The sequence below is a fragment of the Staurois parvus genome, unplaced genomic scaffold, assembly GCF_062004578.1.
Source record: "Staurois parvus isolate SC_StPar_1 unplaced genomic scaffold, SC_StPar_1.0 ptg000487l, whole genome shotgun sequence".
Classification (NCBI taxonomy): domain Eukaryota; kingdom Metazoa; phylum Chordata; class Amphibia; order Anura; family Ranidae; genus Staurois; species Staurois parvus.
The window spans coordinates 1,377,003-1,398,004 of NW_028318283.1; the positions used below are offsets into that span (position 1 = coordinate 1,377,003).

A 21,002-nucleotide genomic window follows, 5' to 3' on the forward strand; every position below is an offset into this window, starting at 1 on the left:
GGTCCGGGGAGACCGGATAGAGTGAATGCGGGGTCCGGGGAGACCGGATAGAGTGAATGCGGGGTCCGGGGAGACCGGATAGAGTGAATGCGGGGTCCGGGGAGACCGGATAGAGTGAATGCGGGGTCCGGGGAGACCGGATATAGTGAATGCGGGGTCCGGGGAGACCGGATATAGTGAATGCAGGGTCCGGGAAGACCGGGTAGAGTGAATGCAGGGTCTGGGGAGACCGAATATAATGAATGCAGGGTCCGGGGAGAGCGGCTATAGTGAATGCAGGGCCCGGGGAGACCAGATACAGTGAATGCGAGGTCCTGGGAGACCGGATATAGTGAATGCGAGGTCCGGGGAGACCGGATATAGTGAATGCGGGGTCCGGGGAGACCGGATATAGTGAATGCAGGGTCTGGGGAGAGCGGATATAGTGAATGCGGGGTCTGGGGAGACCGGATATAGTGAATGCGGGGTCCGGGGAGACCGGATATAGTGAATGCGGGGTCCGGTGAGACCGGATATAGTGAATGCGGGGTCCGGGGAGACCGGATATAGTGAATGCAGGGTCTGGGGAGAGCGGATATAGTGAATGCGGGGTCCGGGGAGACCGGATATAGTGAATGCAGGTTCCGGGGTTTGGCAACAACTTAAGCTCACCACACACATTACAATCTCCTTTAGATCTATCAAAATCTATGAGGCGCAAGGACCTGCCTGACTGGATACAAATGTATTGGTTAGACGAAGTAGGTCCTCATATTACATGTACAAAATACGGTCACTGCCCCAGTCTATAACTGACCTTGACAGCAAGGAGCACATGGAAGGGCGACGCATGTCAAACAACGAAAAAGAAAAATTCCCAGCTCTAACTTGCCAGCCAGCCTGCAAACAACCCGAATTAACTTTTCTAACAGTATGCGGTTTAGTTAGCACACATTTGCAAATACATGCGTAAGCTACAGAGACACGTCACGGCACCCCAGCATTCTGTAGGTCATAACTCTCCAATTTTGAGAGCCCCCATAGTAGAGGCACATGTATTTAATGGATAGACCCAGGGCAGGTGGACCTGAGGGAGCCCACCCCTCCTTAAAGGTACAGGAGCGCGCCGGACACCCAGCATGTAGCACAATGGCAGCCAAGGTGTCCAGTGCGCCCCCTCGACCAACAATTCAACAGTACAAAAAATGGCCACTGCCCCAGTCTATAACTGGCCTTCACAGCAAGGAGCACATGGAAGAGCAACGCATGTCAAACAACAAAAGAGAATAATTCCCAGCTCTAACTTGCCGGCCAGACTGCAAACAAACCGGTTTTGGCTGGCAAGTTAGAGCTGGGAATTTTTCTTTTTCGTTGTCCCTCATTTTACATGGTTTTGGTAAATCTGAAGCTGATGGCACCAAAATTGTGTAATGCCACCACCCCCCTCGGCTTGATGCGTTTGGGTCCCCTGTTCTGAGCCTCCACTCCAAGAACAACTTCGGCCCCACTGACACACCTGGATTGAAGGTAAAACACCGCAGGTATGTACAAAGACACCAATACAAAATACCTTCTTCCTGGCTATATTTAAAATCAAAGAATGAACACACATCTGCTTAGAAATAAATGTATTTATTGTATTGGCAAGAGCAGAGCTGTAGATAATCTTTTCTTCTGGGGGGTGGGGGGTTCAGCTTGCATTTTTGATGCCCCCCCCCAAAACTTCTCTCCCTTGAAGGAAGGGAGGGGTGGAAGGAAAGAAGGGGTGAGTGGAAGGAAGGAAGGGGTGAATGGAAGGAAGGAAGGAAGGGGTGAGTGGAAGGAAGGAAGGGGTGAGTGGAAGGAAGGAAGGAATGAATGAATGAATGGGTAAATGGAAGGAAGGAAGGGGTTAGTGGAAGGAAAGGGTGGGTGGATGGAAGGAAGGAAAGAAGAGGTGCAAGGAAAGAAGAGGTGGAAGGAAAGAAGGGTGGATGGGAGAGGGGGGATGGGTGGAAGGAAGGGAGGGGTGAGTGGAAGGAAGGAAAGAAGAGGTGGAAGGAAGGAAGGGAGGGGTAGGTGGACGGAAGGGAGGGGTGGGTGAAAGGAAGGGAGGGGTGGAAGGAAGAAAGCAAGAAAGGAAGGTGTAGGTGGAAGGAAGTGAGGGGTGGGAGGAATGGAGGGGTGGGTGGAAGGAAAGGAGGGGAGTTGGAAGGAAGGGGGAGGAGGTGGAAGGGAGGGAGAGAGGGGGAGGTGGAAGGGAAGGAGGGCGGGTGGAAGAAAGGGAGGAGGTGGAAGGGAGGGAGGAGTTGGAAGGATGACAGTGAGGGAGGGGGTTGGAAGGAAGGGAGGAGGTGGAAGGATGGCAGTGAGGGAGGGGGGTGAAGGGATGGGGGGTGGAAGAATGGAAGGAAGGGAGGGGGGAGGTGGAAGACTGGAAGGGAGGAGGTGGAAGGATGACCGTGAGAGAGGGGGGTGAAGATATAGGGGGGTGGAAGGGTGGAAGGGAGGGGGAGGTGGAAGAGAAGGAGGGGGGGTGGAAGGATGGCAGTGAGGGAGGGGGGTGAAAGGATGGGGGGTTGGAAGGAAGGTTATGTCAAACTCTCTATGACTCCTTCAGTCATGACTCCTCCTATGACTGTCCGCGGCTGTGTTCATTTTCCCGCGGCTCCCATCCCAAACCTCCTCTGAAGCTGCACGGACTGGAGTGTGGGTGGACACAGGGAGGAGGCAGAGCAGATCCAGCCTCTCTCCCCTCTTCTCCTATTGGTGTGGAGGATGGAGGGAGGGGCTGGACAGTGAGAAGAACACAGCGGTGAGGGGAGGAGCGGTGGGAGGCGAACGAAAACAGTTTTGTACAGCGGTGGAGGCGGCGAGCAGCGCCAGGGCTGGGGGTGTGTGGGAGGGGCGGCGGTGTTTGTGGTGACAGGGAGCGATCTCCTTTATGGCTTCCAACAAAGTTGCTTCTCTTCCTCTCCCTCCCGCGGCTTTCAGCTGCTTAATTGAAAGCCATACAGGAAATCACTGCCTGTCACCACAACTACTGCTGCCCCTCCCACACACCCCTAGTCACTGCTCGCCGCCTCCACCGCTGCACAGAACTTTTTTTTTTCTGCCCTCCCTCCCACTGCCGCTGTTTTCCCGGACTTCCCAGCGCTGTGTTCTTCTCACTGCCCAGCCCAAATTTCAAGGGATGCAGCATGCAGCCAGCGATGGATGACAACTCTCCTCTGGGGGGAGGGGTTCAGACCCCCCTGACCCAGTGATTTCATGCTGCCCTAGGCAACACAAAAATTGGCTCCCCCCATGGAGAGACCCATCCGGTACCTTCTGTGTCCTCCGGACACAGTGGAACACCGATCGGCGGACGGGACCTCTGTGCGAGATCCCGATCATGTGATCACTGATTGGCCAATCAGTGATCACATGCAGAGTAGTAAGCAAGGTGTCGCTTCTGACATCATTGCTTACTGCGTGTGAAATCTGTGAATGATCACAGAGATCACATGGTACAGGGCTATTCACAACAGCCTTGTACCATGTGACAAGCTGTTACCAATCACAGCTCACACAGTAGTTCTCACTGGCTGCAAGAATGCAGCCAGAGAGAAGGAGAAATAATTGCTTTTACAGAATTTATGGGTGTAAAAGCAATCAGTGTAAAAAAAAAAAATCTTCATCACCCCCCACAAGTAGTACAGTGTCACCATGGTGACAATGTACTGCTGGGGTGACAGTATGCAGAAAAAAAGCATAAATAATAATATAAAAAAAAAATTAAAATGTAAAAACAAACTTTAAAAAAATTATAATTTTTGGTTATAAACTAATTTGGGTTATTTTTTTTTACTAAAAATATTACTGAATAAATTTTGGCCAAGATTTATGATGAAATATTATTTATTTGCAAAATTTTATAAGAAAAACCCTTTTTTTCAAAATGTTTGGACTTTTTCATTTACATAGCAAAAAAAATCCCAGTAGTGAATAAATATCACCAAAATAAAGCTTTATCTGTCTAAAAAAAAAAAAAATTAATATGGGTACAGTGTTGCATGACCGCGCAATTGTCATTCAAAGTGTGATAGCGCTGAAAGCTGAAAATTGGCCTGGGCAGGAAGGGGGGGAAAGTGTCCGGACTGGAAGTGGTTAATGTCCTCTGTGGGTGGGACGTCACATGACTAAGAAGTTAAACTATTTCCCACTGCAAGGAGGAAAGCTGGATCACTATTGGAAGCAACTGAAGATCTGAAGAAGACAATGAATAACCCAAAGAGTGGGTGAGATCATTATTTGAACTGATACAAAGGAAATGATTAGGAGACTTGCAGACGTATTCACAACCTCGGAATGTGTTCAATCCACCCAGAGCTGCTAAAAAGGTGATAGAGATCAGAGGTCTGCAAACTGTGTTTGGAATCTTAGAACATCTAAGATCTTGGAGTTGTGCATGGACTGGTTCTTTGAAAGGTGAGCTGGACAAGTGAAGCTCCGGTGACTCTTCCTGTATATTATTCCATCTGTCTTGTTTAACAGAAATTGAACAAACTTTCTTTAATTTCTCCTCCTGCCGGCTACAATGGCATCTGCTGACCTGAGAGACGAGCTGAGCTGCTCCATCTGTCTGAACATTTATACAGATCCGGTAACACTGAGATGTGGACACAACTTCTGCCGGGAATGTATTGACCGTGTGCTGGATTCTCAGGAGGCGTCTGGACTTTATACCTGTCCGGAGTGCAGAGAGGAGTTCCGGGAGCGACCTGTACTGTATAATGCTAGAGCTCTACGTAACATCGCGGAGATGCTTTTTATTTCTCAGCCAAATCAGGAAGATACAGGAATCTATTGTACGTACTGTGTGGACTGTCCTGTACCAGCTATAAAATCCTGCCTGCACTGTGAAAATTCTCTGTGTGGAAAACATTTGAGTGTCCACACGGAGTCACCAGAACACGTGTTATCTGATCCCACCAACTCCCCAGGGAACAGAAAATGCTCCACCCATAAGAAGATTGTGGAGTATTACTGCACCAAGGAAAGGGTTTGTATCTGTGTTTACTGTATAGCCGTTGGAGAACACAAAGGACACCAGGTGGAATCATTAGATGAAGCCTCTGAGAAGAAAAAGGAGAAGTTGAGGAAAGATCTGGAGATGATGACCTCAAAGAAAGCATGGGCTGAGAACCAGGTCCGGAGTCTGCAGCAACGCAATACAGACGTACAAGAAAAAGCAGCCGATGTAACAGAAAGAGTCACTGCCCTGTTCAGAGATGTCAGGAGAGAACTGGAAGAACTTGAAAAGAGAATCTTGAGTGAGATTTATGTGAAGTCAGAGAAGATTTCACTTTATGCGTCCAATCTGATCCAGCAGCTGGAGAAACAGAAGGACAAACTGTCCATGAAGATGAGTCACATTGAGGAATTATGTAAGACCACCGACCCAATGACCATCCTGAAGGATCAGAATTCAGACAGAGAGGACATCTGTCATACTGAGCAGGAGGACAATATGGACTCAATTATTCAGAGTGAAGGCGATTTTTATGAGGATCTCATGACAGACAGATTACACAAATTATCTGATTTAATAAAAGATACTCACATCTGTATACAACAACCAGAAGGAGTTTTGCTTGATGAAGAAACAGCTGCTGATAATATACAGATTTCAGGGGATTTGAAAACTGCATCTTGGTCAGCACGAACAATAATTCGTTCAGTAAATCTCAAAAGATTTAAGAACTATCAGGTTCTAAGCAGGAGAAGTTTTTCTTCAGGGCGGCATTGCTGGGAGGTGGACACGAGTAATTCTGCTGGATGGAGAATTGGGTTGTGTTATTCGAGTATGAACAAGGACTTATTTATTGGGGACAATAAGGATTCCTGGTGTTTGCGAAGGGATAATAATAACTATACTAATATACATGAAACTAAACGCATACCATGTCTCCACCAGCCTACCAGCCATAAATTCAGGATCTGTTTGGATTATGAGGCCGGGCAGATCTCCTTTTATGAGCTGTGTGACCCGATCAGACACATCCACACCTTCACCACCACCTTCACTGAGCTCCTCCATCCAGTGATCTGTACTTGGAGTGGATCACTGACAATTATCTGTTAGGAAAATATTTTGCTATGTATCATTCTGTGCATTCAGTGGCAGTTTTATTGGTAGACCCAGATTCAGTGTTTAGCGAATGCTTGAGTTTTACAGCTCATGTTGGTTTCTTATCTTTCTGAGGGATTTCAGTGTTGAAATCTTTACAAGGGGCTCCCATTCTTGTGTTAAATGTTTAATGTATTGATTAAAATGAATTGTGGTGTAAGGACCACCACACTTGATTCTCTGAAAGATATATAAAACCAGAAGGTGCCTCAGCCTACCAGACTCCACCTGTGAATGGAATATCATCATTTGGCCAAAGCTCCAGGGAGAGTTCTAGTAGCTTAATAAGTGCATGCAAGGTCTAGCTCCACTGTTTATACCACATACTTATCTTGTTTAGAATAAAAGAGTACTTTTTTTGAAAATGGGAGAAATTTAGCAAAAATGGGTGTGATTGTTTTCTATATATGGCAGAATAGGACTGGGCTTCTGTAGATAAGAGGCTGGGTACACAACCTTAAAGTGGTTATAAAGCCTGAAGGTTTTTTACATTCATGTATTCTATGCACCTGCTGTGTGTAGCAGCCCCTCCAGACCCCCTAACACATACCTGAGCCCCATCCCGATCCAACGATGTCCACGAGAGCTTCGGTTCTGGCCTGTTCCTCCTGTCGGGTGCCCCCTGAGCAAGCAGCTTGCTATGGGGGCACGTGAGCAGGTGCGCACCTGGGCAGCAGCCATGGTCTCCTGCTACTGTCAAATACAGCCAGTGAGCCAATCAGGGGCCATGGCTCGGGAGCACCTGCTCAGGTGAACCCATAGCAAGCTACTTGCTGCGGGGGGGAACCCAACAGGAGGGAGGGGCCAGGAGTGCTGACGGGGGACCCCAGATAAGGAGTATGGGGCTGCTCTGTGTAAAACCATTACACAGAGAAGGGAAGTATGACATGTTTGTTATTTAAAAGAAAAAAAAAAATCAAGACTTTAGTATCACTTTAATGTAGATTGCAGTTTAGACCAGTAGACTTTAGTTTGTAATAGGGACCATATATTGAGGAAAGACATCATGTTCTGACTGTATAGGGGTATTCTACCTATTTTATTTCTGGATCAAGGAGAACATCATGGACAGTGCTGGGCATGCAGTGGGTTAGTATGTGGGAGGGCTCTGCCTCCATTGAATGTACACTGCGTGTCCACAGGCTTTAATCTTGGCAACTCAAATGTGTGAATGCAGAAAGTACACATTCTGGCCATTAGATCAGCAGATCTGATCCATTCTGCGGGGATCGTCGGAGGGGGTGTCACCAAGTGTTACCGCACCGGGTGACACCAACCCTAGGGACGCCTCTGAGTGTTAGACTGTCCGCTGCAATATCGCAGTCCCGCTATGAGACGCTTATTGCCACCATTACTAGTATTAAAAAATGCATAAAAATGTTACACTATAACTTTTTCACAAACCAAACAGTATAGTCTTATTTGGATTTTTTTACCAAAAATATGTAGCAGAATACATATTGGCCTCAGTTTATGAAAAAATTAGATTTTCTTATTGGATATGTCTTGTAGCAGTATATATTTTTTTTTTTTAGTTTATAGTGCAAAAAATAAAAAAAAACAGTGGTGATCAAATAGCACAAAAAGAAAGCTCTATTTGTGGGGGGAAAAATTACAGAAATGTAATTTCTGTAAAATGTTGCATGACTGCGCAATTGTCAGTTAAAGTAATGCAGTGCCGTATAGCAAAAAATGGCTTGATCATAAAGGGAGGTAAATCTTCCAGATATCAAGTCCTTGTAGAAACTCCAAACAACTTTATTCAGGGACCATCAACACCGACTTGCTCTAAAATGCATGTAAAGTGGATGTACATTTCCATCCATTCTAGTCACATGCTGGCATCCATTGACATGCATTTTGATGTCTATTGACATGCATTTTAGTGTGCCTTAAAGTGCACTGCATTTTCACATTTTCACACCATTGGCGTACATTTTGCCATCCGTTGACATACATTTTGATGTCAGCTGATATGCATTTTAGTGTTCGTACTGCATTTTCACAGGATATCCTGTGCATTGTGTTGGCATCTACTTACATCCATTTACATCCTTTTCATTGTGTTAAAATGCATACATGTTACATTTTAGCACAACGCAGGTCAGCGCAGCGGTATGGTGTGAATAGGACACATTCGAAATTATTGTTTTTCAGATGTCCTTCTGTTGATTTTACAGCTGCGCTAGAAAAACGCAGAACAACGCACTGGTGTGAATTGGCCCTCAATCAACATGGTGTCATTTCCCTTCCATGTATCTTTTTTGTATTTGTATGTTTTTCAGTTTAAAGTAAAGGAAATGACTGAGCAGTATGTACAGCGCTGTAACCCACAGAAACTAATCATTTGTTTCTTATTATACTGAAAGCTTCTGACCTGGAAAGAGGATGATTGATTGATAGAGGTTGTGACACTAAACATTGTTATTACAATGAAAATCTTAATATGTTGAAAGTTTACTTTAATATTAACAAAAATTTCCATTTTTACAATTAACATATTTCTGTCATGTTATTACAGAGGTGATGGGTGAGCTGTCGTAAAAATAAAATGTAACATTCTGTGATTACTGTTTTTTCATCTTTTGGATGCAATGAGTACCTGTCATGTACACACAGTGAGGTCAGACGTATAGGGGACTGGGCCAGCTTGGCCAGTAGCAGTCAGCAGGATATAGGAAAATAATGGATGCAATCAGTACACTTTCCCAACTGCTGTATTCTAGTTAATATGACTTTGGCTTCAGATTCTAAGTACAATCGTGTCAGTAAGAAGATAAAACACATTTATTATTTAAACCAGATGGTAATGACTGTGGCCAGTATGTACCGCAGTGTCCAGTATCTGCTCACTGTTCTCTTCTGTTTTATTTCTGCATTCCTTAAAATGGTGACCCTTCAATGTACTTTTCAGGAAAGAGAATTCCAATTTCATTCCACCACAGGTGCAAGAAAAGAAAATTGCTTGATTCCCCATCAACACAGTCAGTGTTGATGGGGGAATCTCTCCTCCAGAGAGGAGCCTTCCCTGCCGGCAGAACCCAATGGTCACTGCTGGCTGGCTTAGACACAGGCAGTAATCACAGGCTGAAAATCCGACAGGCTGGTTGTACTGAAGTCAATCGATGGATTGACTTCAGTGCAACCATCCTGCCCATAGACGGATTGAACTTCGGCAAGTCCCTAAACCAGCTGAGATTTGATCTATGGCCAGCCTGACAGTCCATGGGGATCCCATTAGCTCTGACATCCTATTCAAGGCAAATGGCAGTGCTCCTGTTAAGCTCACCGCACACCAGGGGTGTATTTACCACAAGGCAAACAAGGCATTTGCCTAGGGCAGCACTTTTCAGGGGGGCAGCACTGTCCCCTGGAAGAAGAGACAGAAGAAGGGACACACATGGCATGAGGCTGCGGGGTCCTTGACGGTGTATGCAGAGCCTGACTCTTATTCTAGGGAATGTCTTGAGCTGTGAAGGTGAGTGTCTTTCTCTCTCTCTATAGGGGGTGGGATGGGGGTTGGGTTGGCTGGTGCATAGAGGGTAGTGGTAGTGGAAGGCTTCCTTGGGTAGGGGGGTGGTGGTGTTGATTGGTATCAGGCTCTCTGTGGGGGGGGGGAGGGGGCATCCAATTTTTGTGTTGCCTAGGGCAGCAAAAAACCTAAATACACCACTGCCGCACACATTACCATCTTCTTTAGATCTACCAAAACGTTGTAGTGCAAGGGCCTGCCTGATTGGATACAGATTGATTGGTTCATTTTGCTAGGTCCTCATATTACAATGTTTTGGTAAATCTAAAGCAGATTGTACAACGATCGTATGGTCAGATTGTAACCTCAAGGGTGACATTTAAAGACCCCACCCCACTAACCCCAAGATACTTATTTTGCCAGTGGTCTACCACCACTTCTCTTGTTTCTATGACCAGCAAAAATACTAGGTGCCTCCAGGTACAGGGGAGCATGTGACCTCCTATATGACCATGTTTGGGTCTAACCACCAATCGCTAGGCCCAAGCACTGTCAAATGACAGAGGGTGCAACTCCCTGTAGTGTTAAAACCCATTGACATTGGGGATCCTGGCATTGGCTATGATTGAAGAAGAAGTGACGGGGGTGTCCCCTGGGCTCACTGTACTACTGACCCAAATGGCACTTATGTGAGTATGATGACCCTTGGGGGTTTATTTACCAAAACTGGAAAGTCTAAAATCAGGCTCACTTCTGCATAGAAACCAATCCGCTTCTAACCTCAGCTTGTTTAATTAAAGATGAAATCCGTTATTTTCCTATGCAGTGGGGCTGTGCCCACACTACATGAGTTAAATGCCCATTTTTGTCTAGAGGATCGTAAAGCTGAGGTATGCTTGCCTAATCTGCCGATCCTCCGAGCGCAAGACCAGTCCCGTCTTGTGAATGGCCTGTTCCTGACGTCATCACGCCACAGACCAGCTCCGAACGTGAGGACGGCAGAAACAGTCCACTGCTGGACATGGGGAAATGTGATTTTCCGGAAGATTGGAAAACAGGGTAAGTATAGCTTTTCCCTGAGCCCCTGGATAAAATGAGCAGTTAACCCATGCAGTGCTGGCACAGCTCCACTGCATGGGAAAATAAAAAAATATAACTGGAGTTCTGCTTTAAGCATTGACAATAAAACCTGGAAGCTGATTGGTTTCTATACAAAAGTGAGCCTGATTTTGCACTCTCCCGTTTTGGTAAATAAACCCCGTGATGTGATTGGACCTACTAGAGGACCTTCAGGAAAAAAGCTATTATTTAATATGTATATATATTTTCTGCTGGTTGTATGGGTCAGTATGTTCTTATCACAGGTTTTTTTTTTAATTGACATTACTGCACAGTCTGACCACATTTGTCTTTGAACAAGGGAGCAGCATTCCACTGACCATCTAAATCTGGCCATATAGGTGGAGTTCATGAATACATTTATTTATTTATTTCAGGTACTTATATAGCACCATCAATGTACACAGCACTTTACATATATATTGTACATTCACATCAGTCCCTAACCCTCAAGGGGCGTACAATCTAAGGTCCCTAACCCTCAAGGGGCGTACAATCTAAGGTCCCTAACTCACATTCATACATACACATACTAGGGACAATTTAGACAGGAGCCAATTCACCTACCAGCATGTCTTTGGAGTGTGGGAGAAAACCGGAGTACCCGGAGGAAACCCACGTAGGCACAGGGAGGACATGCAAACTCCAGGCAGTTGGTGCCATGGTTGGGATTCAAACCAACGTCCCTAGTACTGCCAGACAGAAGTGCTACCCACTTAGCCACTGTGCTGCTACTATCACACTTTCAATATAATTTCTTGTCAAAATTGCAAAGCAGTAGAATGGTGGTTTTAAAGTGATATTAAAGGCAATTAAAAAAATAACAAAATATTATACTTACCAGCTCTGTGTAATGGTTTTGCACAGAGCAGCCCCAATCCTCCTCATCTTGGGTCCCCAGCCGGCATTCGTGGCCCCTTCCTCCTGCCAAAGCTTGCTATGGGTGCACCCAAGCAGGCTCACTACCGAGCCAATGCTCTGTGTTCACGCACAGAGCCATGGCTCGCCCGCACTGCTTCTCTCTCCTCATTGGCTCACAATAGCTCCCGCTGTTGTCTCAGCCAATGAGCAGGGAGAGTCCTTGGAAAGCCAAGGCTCTCGTGCACATTGTTGGATCACAATGGGGCTCAGGTAAGTATTGGGGGGGAGGGGGCTGCAGACACAGAATGTTTTTTACCTTCATGCATAGAATGCATACATGTAAAAACCTCGAGCCTTTACAACCACTTTAATCAACTAAAAAGACTTGGGATCAAAACTGTCCCAATTTAAAATGGCGAAAAAAAATCTCATCACTTCCAGCAACATTGGTGTTGTTTTTTCCAGTTTCAATTCCATTTTAATTTGATCTTTCAATAAGCAATATTAGAGCTATTGATTCCTTATCTGAGTTTGGATAATCAACCGAATTTTGATTTTGGATCGAACCCGTGGGTGGCAGATTTCTTCCTTTCTGGAGTTTACTTGCTATCGTATTTTGATTCCCTGGGACTCAAGGTGGCTGGAATTGACTGGAAATTGCCCCTTTTAGGGCCAGGTTCATGTAATTGTAAGGCCTCATTCACACGAGCAGACTGATCCATACACCTGTGCAAGGGCTGTCCTTACCTGGGTAGGATGCACATGTGTTCACAGCCTGTCCAAATCAATGACAGGTGGGCAGCTGCAGGGACCTGTATGGATCTCCATGTGCATCCCCAACTGTACATCCCCACAGGACCGATGCATGGATCAGATTGCACGATCGTACAGTCTAGGATGTGATTGAAGATCTGTGCAGCCATCTGTCTGTTACTAATCTGAACAGGCTGCAAGGAGCTCCAGTGCATCCCATGCCGGTAAAGTCGCCCAATGTGAATGAGGCGTTAATTCAACAAGCGGTTCATTGGCATGCCATTTAATTTCTATGCCCATCAAAAATCTGAACAATAAAAACCCAAACTTTTTTTTTTGGTTTTGGAGAATGTAGAGGGACTAGAACCCCTGTCTGGTTTTTATTGCTGTCTGTGACCCCCCACTTAGGGAGATTCACCCTCGCTCTTTATCTTGATGACCAATTATCACCGGAAGTGAAATTGAAAAAAAATCCTCTATTGTGGATTTTCACCAAAACAGGAATCGAGATGGGAAATCTTCCAATGGGGGTGCTAATTCTGATGACAGATGTCTAAGGCTACTTTCACATGGGCGGCAGGCTCTACTGCCCCTCTGAAATATGATCCACAGTGGATTGCTGTTCAGAGTGGTCAGCTCTGAAAAGCTGGAGGTGGAGAGCTGAAGTTACACCAGTGAGGAGAGCTCTGAGAGCTGATTGGAGGGAAGGGACACATCCCCCACAGGAACAGAGATGAAGCTATCAATCATAAGCTGTGCCCTCCTCTGTCACCATTTTTCTCTTGGTGTCAGGAAAACATGTCAGAAGTGAATCATGCTGATAGCAGAGGAAGGAGGCAACAGACAGAAATTACACTTAGTGCTCTGGATTGAGACAAGTACACACTATAAAGGGATATGCTTTGTTCATATTTCATGCATGAGGTTTACAAATTTAATTTAGACCTAAAATTTAAAAACAACCAAACAGAAAGTTCAACCCATAACACCAAACCGTTTTGTTTTTAAAGTGTTACTAAACCCCGGACCCTGCATTCACTATATCCGGTCTCCCTGGACTCTGCATTCACTATATCCGCTCTTCCCGGACCCTGCATTCACTCTGTCTGGTCTCCCTGGACCCTGCATTCACTATATCCGCTCTCCCCAGACCCCGCATTCACTATATCCACTCTCCCCAGACCCCGCATTCACTGTATCCGCTCTCCCCGGAGCCCGCATTCTCTATATCCGCTCTCCCCGGACCCTGCATTCACTATATCCGGTCTCGCCAGACCCCGCATTCACTATATCCGCTCTCCCCGGACCCCGCATTCTCTATATCCGCTCTCCCTGGACCCTTCATTCACTATATCCAGTCTCCCCGGACCCCGCATTCACTATATCCGCTCTCCCTGGACCCTTCATTCACTATATCTGCTCTCCCTAGACCCTGCATTCACTATATCTGGTCTCCCCGGACCCTGCATTCACTATGTCCAGTCTCGCCAAACCCTGCATTCACTATATCCGCTCTCCCTGGACCCTGCATTCACTATGTCCGGTCTCGCCAGACCCTGCATTCACTATATCTACTCTCCCCGGACTCTGCATTCACTATATCCGCTCTCCCCGGACCCCGCATTCTCTATATCCGCTCTCCCCGAACCCCGCATTCACTATATCTGGTCTCCCCAGACCCCGATTTCACTATACCTGGTCTCCCTGCACCCTGCATTCACTATATCCGCTCTCCCCGGACCCTGCATTTACTATATCTGGTCTCCCCGGACCCCGCATTCATTATATCCGCTCTCCCCAGACCCAGCATTCACTATATCTGGTCTCCCCGGACCCTGCATTCACTATATCCTCTCTCCCCAGACCCTGAATTCATTATATCTGGTCTCCCCGGACCCTGAATTCATTATATCTGGTCTCACCGGTCCCTGCATTCACCATATCCGGTCTCTTCCTGGACCCTGCATTCACTATATCTGGTCTCCCCAGACCCTGAATTCATTATATCTGGTCTCCCCAGACCCTGCATTCATTATATCCGCTCTCCCCAGACCCAGCATTCACTATATCTGGTCTCCCCGGACCCTGCATTCACTATATCCTCTCTCCCCAGACCCTGAATTCATTATATCTGGTCTCCCCGGACCCTGAATTCATTATATCTGGTCTCACCGGTCCCTGCATTCACCATATCCGGTCTCGCCCTGGACCCTGCATTCACTATATCTGGTCTCCCCAGACCCTGAATTCATTATATCTGGTCTCCCCGGTCCCTGCATTCACCATATCCGGTCTCTCCCTGGACCCTGCATTCACTATATCTGGTCTCCCCGGACCCTGCATTCACTATATCTGCTCTCCCACAGTACACAGAACATGGAAGGGTAATTATTTTAGTAAATATAAACCGCTAAATACCTTTTCTCATCAGCAGTTAGAGCAGTCTTGTGACTTCTATCAGTGTCCAGCAGAGTACTGGTTAAAGCGTGTAGGAAGAGGTTTCATTTTGCTCTAGGAGGATGCAGGACCCAGACTGCTGTCTGGACAGTGCTGATTGGCCCTGTGCTGATCACATGCACTCTCCAGAGACAAAAAAAACCTCTCTAGCAATACACATCTAACTGAGCATGTTCAGAGTATCTCCACAGGATATATCTTATCAGGAGACAAGAGGGGGGCACTGGAAGAAGGGGAGGATCAGAGAATCAAGGATCAAACAGCGGTTTTACACAATGCAGAGGATTAACCCCTTAGGTTCCACAGTGAGTATAACAAGCATGCTTTACTGCATCTACAGACTGATTGTACTGTGGGGGGTTTAGTAACACTTTAAGACCCAAGCTGACCGAATGTAACCATAACGATCATACTGTTACGGACAATGCGCACCCACAAAGGGGGACATCACCCCATAAAGTCTAACTGTGACAAAAGAGTATGTGTATGTATGAATGTGAGTTAGGGACCTTAGATTGTACACCCCTTGATGGTTAGGGACCTTAGATTGTACACCCCTTGAGGGTTAGGGACCTTAGATTGTACACCCCTTGAGGGTTAGGGACCTTAGATTGTACGCCCCTTGAGGGTTAGGGACCTTAGATTGTACGCCCCTTGAGGGTTACGGACTGATGTGAATGTACAATATATATGTAAAGCGCGGAGTACATTGATGGCGCTATATAAGTACCTGAAATAAATAAGGCAGCCCAGGGCTTTCATCATAACTACCTGTAGCTTTAATTCCCTCTGTGGGTGGGGCTGTGGTCACATGACTAGGAAGTCAAATTATTACCGACTGCAAAGAGAAAAGTTGGATCATTATTGGAAGCAACTGAAGTTGATGATTCAGCTCTGCAGAGTCTCTGAGCAAGAAGAGATTTCTGAAGAAGACAATAAATAACCAGAAGTGCGGTGAGATTAGGACTTGCAGACGTGTTCAGAACCTCGGAATGTGTTCAGTCCACCCAGAGCTTCTACCAAGGTGACAGAGATCAGAGGTCTGCAAACTGTGTTGGAAATCTTAGAACATCTGAGATCTTGGAGTTGTGCATGGACTGGTTCTTTGAAAGGTGATCTGGACAAGCAGAGCTTCGGAGACTCTTCCTGTATATTATTCCATCTGTCTTGTTTACCAGATATTGAACAAACTTTCAGTTTCATTTCTCCTCCTGCCGGCTACAATGGCATCTGCTGACCTGAGAGACGAGCTGAGCTGCTCCATCTGTCTGAACATTTATACGGATCCGGTAACACTGAGATGTGGACACAACTTCTGCCGGGAATGTATTGACCGTGTGCTGGATTCTCAGGAGGCGTCTGGACTTTATACCTGTCCGGAGTGCAGAGAGGAGTTCCGGGAGCGACCTGTACTGTATAATGCTAGAGCTCTACGTAACATCGCGGAGATGCTTTTTATTTCTCAGCCAAATCAGGAAGATACAGGAATCTATTGTACGTACTGTATGGACTCTCCTGTACCAGCTATAAAATCCTGCCTGCTCTGTGAAAGTTCTCTGTGTGTGAAACATTTGAGCATCCATGTCAAGTCACCAGAACACATCCTATCTGATCCTACCAACTCCCCGGGGAACAGAAAATGCCCCATCCATAAAAAGATTGTGGAGTTTTACTGCCCCAAGGAAAGGGTTTGTGTCTGTGTTTACTGCATTGCTGTTGGAGAACACAAAGGACACCAAGTGGAGAAACTGGATGAGGCCTCCGAGAAGAAGAAGGAGAAGCTGAGGAAAGATCTGGAGATGATGATCTTAAAGAAAGCATGGGCTGAAAAACAGGTCCGGAGTCTACAGGAACATAGGAGAGATGTAGAAGGAAAAGCAGCCGGTGTAATAGAGAGAGCCACTGCCCTGTTCAGAGATGTCAGGAGAGAGCTGGAAGAACTTGAGAAGAGAGTCCTGAGTGAGATTTCCATGCAGGAGGAGAAAATTTTACTGTCTTTGTCCAATTTGATCCAGCATCTGGAGAAACAGAAGGACGAGCTGTCCATGAAGATGAGTCACACTGAGGAATTGTGTAAAACCACCGACCCAATGGCCGTCCTGAAGGAGCAGAACTCAGACAGAGAGGACATCTGTCATACCGAGCAGGAGGATAACATGGACACAATGATTCCGAGTGAAGGTGATTTCAACGAGGATCTCATCACAGACAAATTACACCAATTATCTGATCTAATGAAAGATATTACCATCTGTATTCAGCAACCAAAAGGTGTTTTACTTGACGAGGAAACAGCTGGTAATGATATACAGATTTCAGGAGATTTGAAAATTGCATCTTGGTCATCGGTAAATTTAAATCGCCCAGAAACTCCCAAAAGATTTAAGAACTATCAGGTTCTAAGCAGGAGAAGTTATTCTTCAGGGCGGCATTCCTGGGAGGTGGACACGACTAATTCTGCTGGATGGAGAATCGGTTTGTGTTGTCTCAGTATGGACAGGGAATCACTCATTGGAAACAATATGAATTCCTGGTGTTTGCGAAGGGAGGGTGCTAACTATAGTAAAATACATGGTTATAAATTTCTACCATTTCTTCACAAGCCAACCAGCCATAAATTCAGGATCTACCTGAATTATGAGGCTGGGCGGATATGTTTTTCTGAGCTGTGTGACCCAATCAGACACATCCACTCCTTCACCGCCACCTTCACCGAACCCCTCTATTTTGTGATTGCTGTTTGGAATGGATCAATTCAAATTACCAGCTAGTAATATATTTTGCTGTGTTGCATTCTGTGTAGTCAATGGCAGTTTTATGGTAGACCCAAATCAGTGTTTGGTGGATGCTGGGGCATTAAAGCCCACGTTGGTTTCTTGTCTTTCTCAGGGACTTCAGAAGGTGAAATCTTAAAAGGGGCTCCTTTTTTCTGTAAAATTTGTGAGGATTATAATTAACTATTATGTAAATATGACAGAACTGTTACATCAGTGGTTCATATAGTGAGCTCGGTGTAGAGCTATTCACCCTGAGGTCATTATAGGGGACAAGGGGGCACTCTTTACGTCTGGAGGAAAAGAGATTTAATCTCCAAACAAGGAAAGGTTTCTTCACAGTGAGAGCTGTGAAAATGTGGAATAGACTCCCTCAAGAGTTTGTTCTGGCCAGCTCAGTGGATTGCTTTAAAAAAAGTCTTGGATTCTTTCTTGGGTACACAGAATATAACTGGATACTAACAGTTATAGGTAAAGTTGATCCAGGGAATATCTGATTGCCTCTCAGGGGATCAGGAAGGAATTTATTCCTCTGCAGGAGCAAATTGGATCATGCTTTGCTGTGTTTTTTTTTTTGCCTTCCTCTGGATCAACTGTGGGTGTATGATAACTTTTTTTTTTTTTTTTTAAATAATTGAACTGGATGGACTTTTGTCTTTTTTTGAGCCAAACTAACTATGTAACTGGAGTCCTTGAGAGATATAAAAAGCCAGAAGGTTCCTCAGCCCACCAGACTCCACCTGTAAGTGAAATCACCTTATTGGTAAAACGGGCTATGTATCACGGAAATACATTATAATTTTCTGTTTGTATAGGGGTCTTCTACATTATTAATTTCTAGATCAAGGAGGAAGTCAGGGACAGTCCTGGAGCCTAGAGAGGGTTAGTACGACTTGCCAATAATATTTTGTTATATGAAGGAAGAGGGACCTATGGGGAAAATCAATAAACTCTGAGTTCTGCTTTATATCAATGTAAACATGAAAAAATATATAAGAATATATTATAGATTAAAAAAATATAGATTAAAAAAAAATATATTCCTATATATGGTGATCCAAAGCATGATCCAAGAAGTCACATGTCCTCTGACATCACTTTAGCCAATCCACACCCTCTCTTCCATTCCATTCAGAATGAATACACTGGAAGTCAGGTATGTGCTCCGCCCCCTAGTCAGATAGATGCTTGAGTGTTGGAAGACTCTGCTATGAATAGTATGGAAGGTGGAGGAGTGTAAAAACTATGATCACAGCAGGATTAAAAGAGCATTTGGAAAGGGCATATATAAAAGGTCTATCTCTAGGACACACAATCCTATTGTTATTGTACTCCCTCCCCTTCCATATCATTTAAAGCGTAGTCTGCTGTCAGTCAAGCATCTGATTCGTTTAGGGGGCGAAGCACATGTCTGACTGGAAGTGTACTCCTTTCTGAATGGCCTTGAGGGGAAGGCGTGGATTAGCTAAAGTGATGTCACCTGACGTGCTGTTGTTTAGTCCCAACCTGGGCCGTGCTGCAGAGAATGAAAACGGAGATCCCGTGACCTAGTAATTAAGCCATATATAGTAATACACAGCTTGCTTAGTAGAAAGGGGAGCATGCCTACTGTGGTGGCAACGATGTGCAGGTTCTATGAGCCTGCACATCGTTGCCACATGTGCTGAAGACCATGCTGGACTGACTGGATCAGTCACTGGTTGTAGGTGGGTGGTTATGAGAGTGGGTAGGGAGATGTGCCTCCAGTTGTTCCGAATGGTGGATACTGGCAGTAAACCCTCTTTAAGGTTTGGGCTGCTGCCTTTCTGGTATGGCCTTAAGGTCATTTCCACATGTAGTCTTGGAATAATAGGAAAGATGTAGTGCCCGATGTCCAAAAGAATGCAAGTTTGATGGTAGCTTAAGAGGCATTTATTAGGAATAACAACAAGTACATCAAGGCAGGAAGGAAAAGTATTTTCTCCCGAAACACATTGGCCTGAGTACTTGTCATTATTCTCAATAAATGCCTCTTAATCTACCATCAAATTTGCATTCTTTTGGACATCGGGCGCTCCTTCCTTCCTATTATTCACATAGGAGGAAGGAGTCATATCGGCTAGATCACCACTGGATGGACTGGATCAGTCACTGGTTGTAGGTGGGTGGTTGTGAGGGTGGGTTGGGAGATGTGCCTCCAGTCGGTTGATCCCAACGGTGCATACTGGCAGTAAACCCTCTTAAGGTTTGGGCTGCTGCCTTTCTGGTACAGCCTTAAGGTCATTTCCACATGTAGCCTTGGAATAATAGGAAAGATGTAGAGCCCGATGTCCAAAAGAATGCAAGTTTGATGGTAGCTTAAGAGGCATTTATTAGCAATAGCGACAAGTACATCAAGCCAAGAAGGAAAAGTATTTTCTCCCGAAACACGTTGGCCTGAGTACTTGTCAGGCGGTAAACCCTCTTTAAGGTTTGGGCTGCTGCCTTTCTGCTACGGCCTTAAGGTCATTTCCACATGTAGTCTTGGAATAATAGGAAAGATGAAGCAACCAATGTCCAAAAGAATGCAAGTTTGATGGTAGCTTAAGAGGCATTTATTAGGAGTAACAACAAGTACATCAAGCAAAGAAGGAAAAGTATTTTCTCCCGAAACATGTTGGCCTGAGTACTTGTTGTTATTCTTAATAAATGCCTCTTAATTTACCATCAAACTTGCATTCTTTGGACATTTGGCGTCCTTCCTTCCTATTATTCACATGGAAGGAGGAGGGAGTCATATCGGCCGGATCACCACTGGATGGACTGGATCAGTCACTGGTTGTAGGTGGGTGGTTGTGAGGGTGGGTAGGGAGATGTGCCTCCAGTCGGTTGTTCCCAATGGTTGTTCCCAATCTGTTTGTTTCCAATGGTGAATACTGGCGGTAAACCCTCTTAAGGTTTGGACTGCTGCCTTTCTGGTATGGGCTTAAGGTCATTTACACTTGTAGTCGTAGAATATTAGGAAAGATGTAGCACCCTGAAAGTAGGTAGGTGGTCTTTTTCCTGTTCCTTGGGGGGCCCCCTCAATACCAACGGTCACACCTGGACACAGCTACGAGATCTCGGAAAGTGAATGCACTCAAGTCACCTCAGTTGCGATTGCAAACACTTCAGTTTTATTGGCATAACATCAGGGTTATTATACTGTAGTCTTTGGGCAGACACACCTTCAGAGCATCCAATCAGATATATGTACATTTTTTTACCTTAACTCAACAATTATTTGTATGAGGTTTGCATTTTCACTCTTCTGCTTTATCTATCATGTCATATCTGGTCTATCGCCCAGACCATGGCTGTAATCTGACCCAACACCCAAGACCATGGCTGTAATCTGACCCAACACCCAAGTTGTGGTTAAAACTTTTCAGAAGTGAGAGTAAACCTTATCTGCTTTTTTGTAAAGTTTGCAAAAACA

General features: G+C 45.4%; 2 protein-coding genes across 2 annotated transcripts; both read left to right on the top strand.

Moving 5' to 3' along the window:
• The first annotated feature begins 4,189 nt into the window (after positions 1 to 4,189).
• LOC149452229 (E3 ubiquitin-protein ligase TRIM39-like) lies at positions 4,190 to 8,697 on the top strand. Its single transcript, XM_089689607.1, has one exon. The coding sequence runs from the start codon at positions 4,538 to 4,540 to the stop codon at positions 6,083 to 6,085; it is 1,548 nt and encodes a 515-aa protein (XP_089545733.1). The 5' UTR covers positions 4,190 to 4,537; the 3' UTR covers positions 6,086 to 8,697.
• Positions 8,698 to 15,604: 6,907 nt separating this feature from the next.
• On the top strand, positions 15,605 to 18,533 carry LOC149452230 (E3 ubiquitin/ISG15 ligase TRIM25-like). The gene has a single exon (XM_089689608.1). It carries the CDS (start codon positions 16,016 to 16,018, stop codon positions 17,561 to 17,563), a length of 1,548 nt encoding a protein of 515 aa, XP_089545734.1. The 5' UTR covers positions 15,605 to 16,015; the 3' UTR covers positions 17,564 to 18,533.
• Positions 18,534 to 21,002: the final 2,469 nt, after the last annotated feature.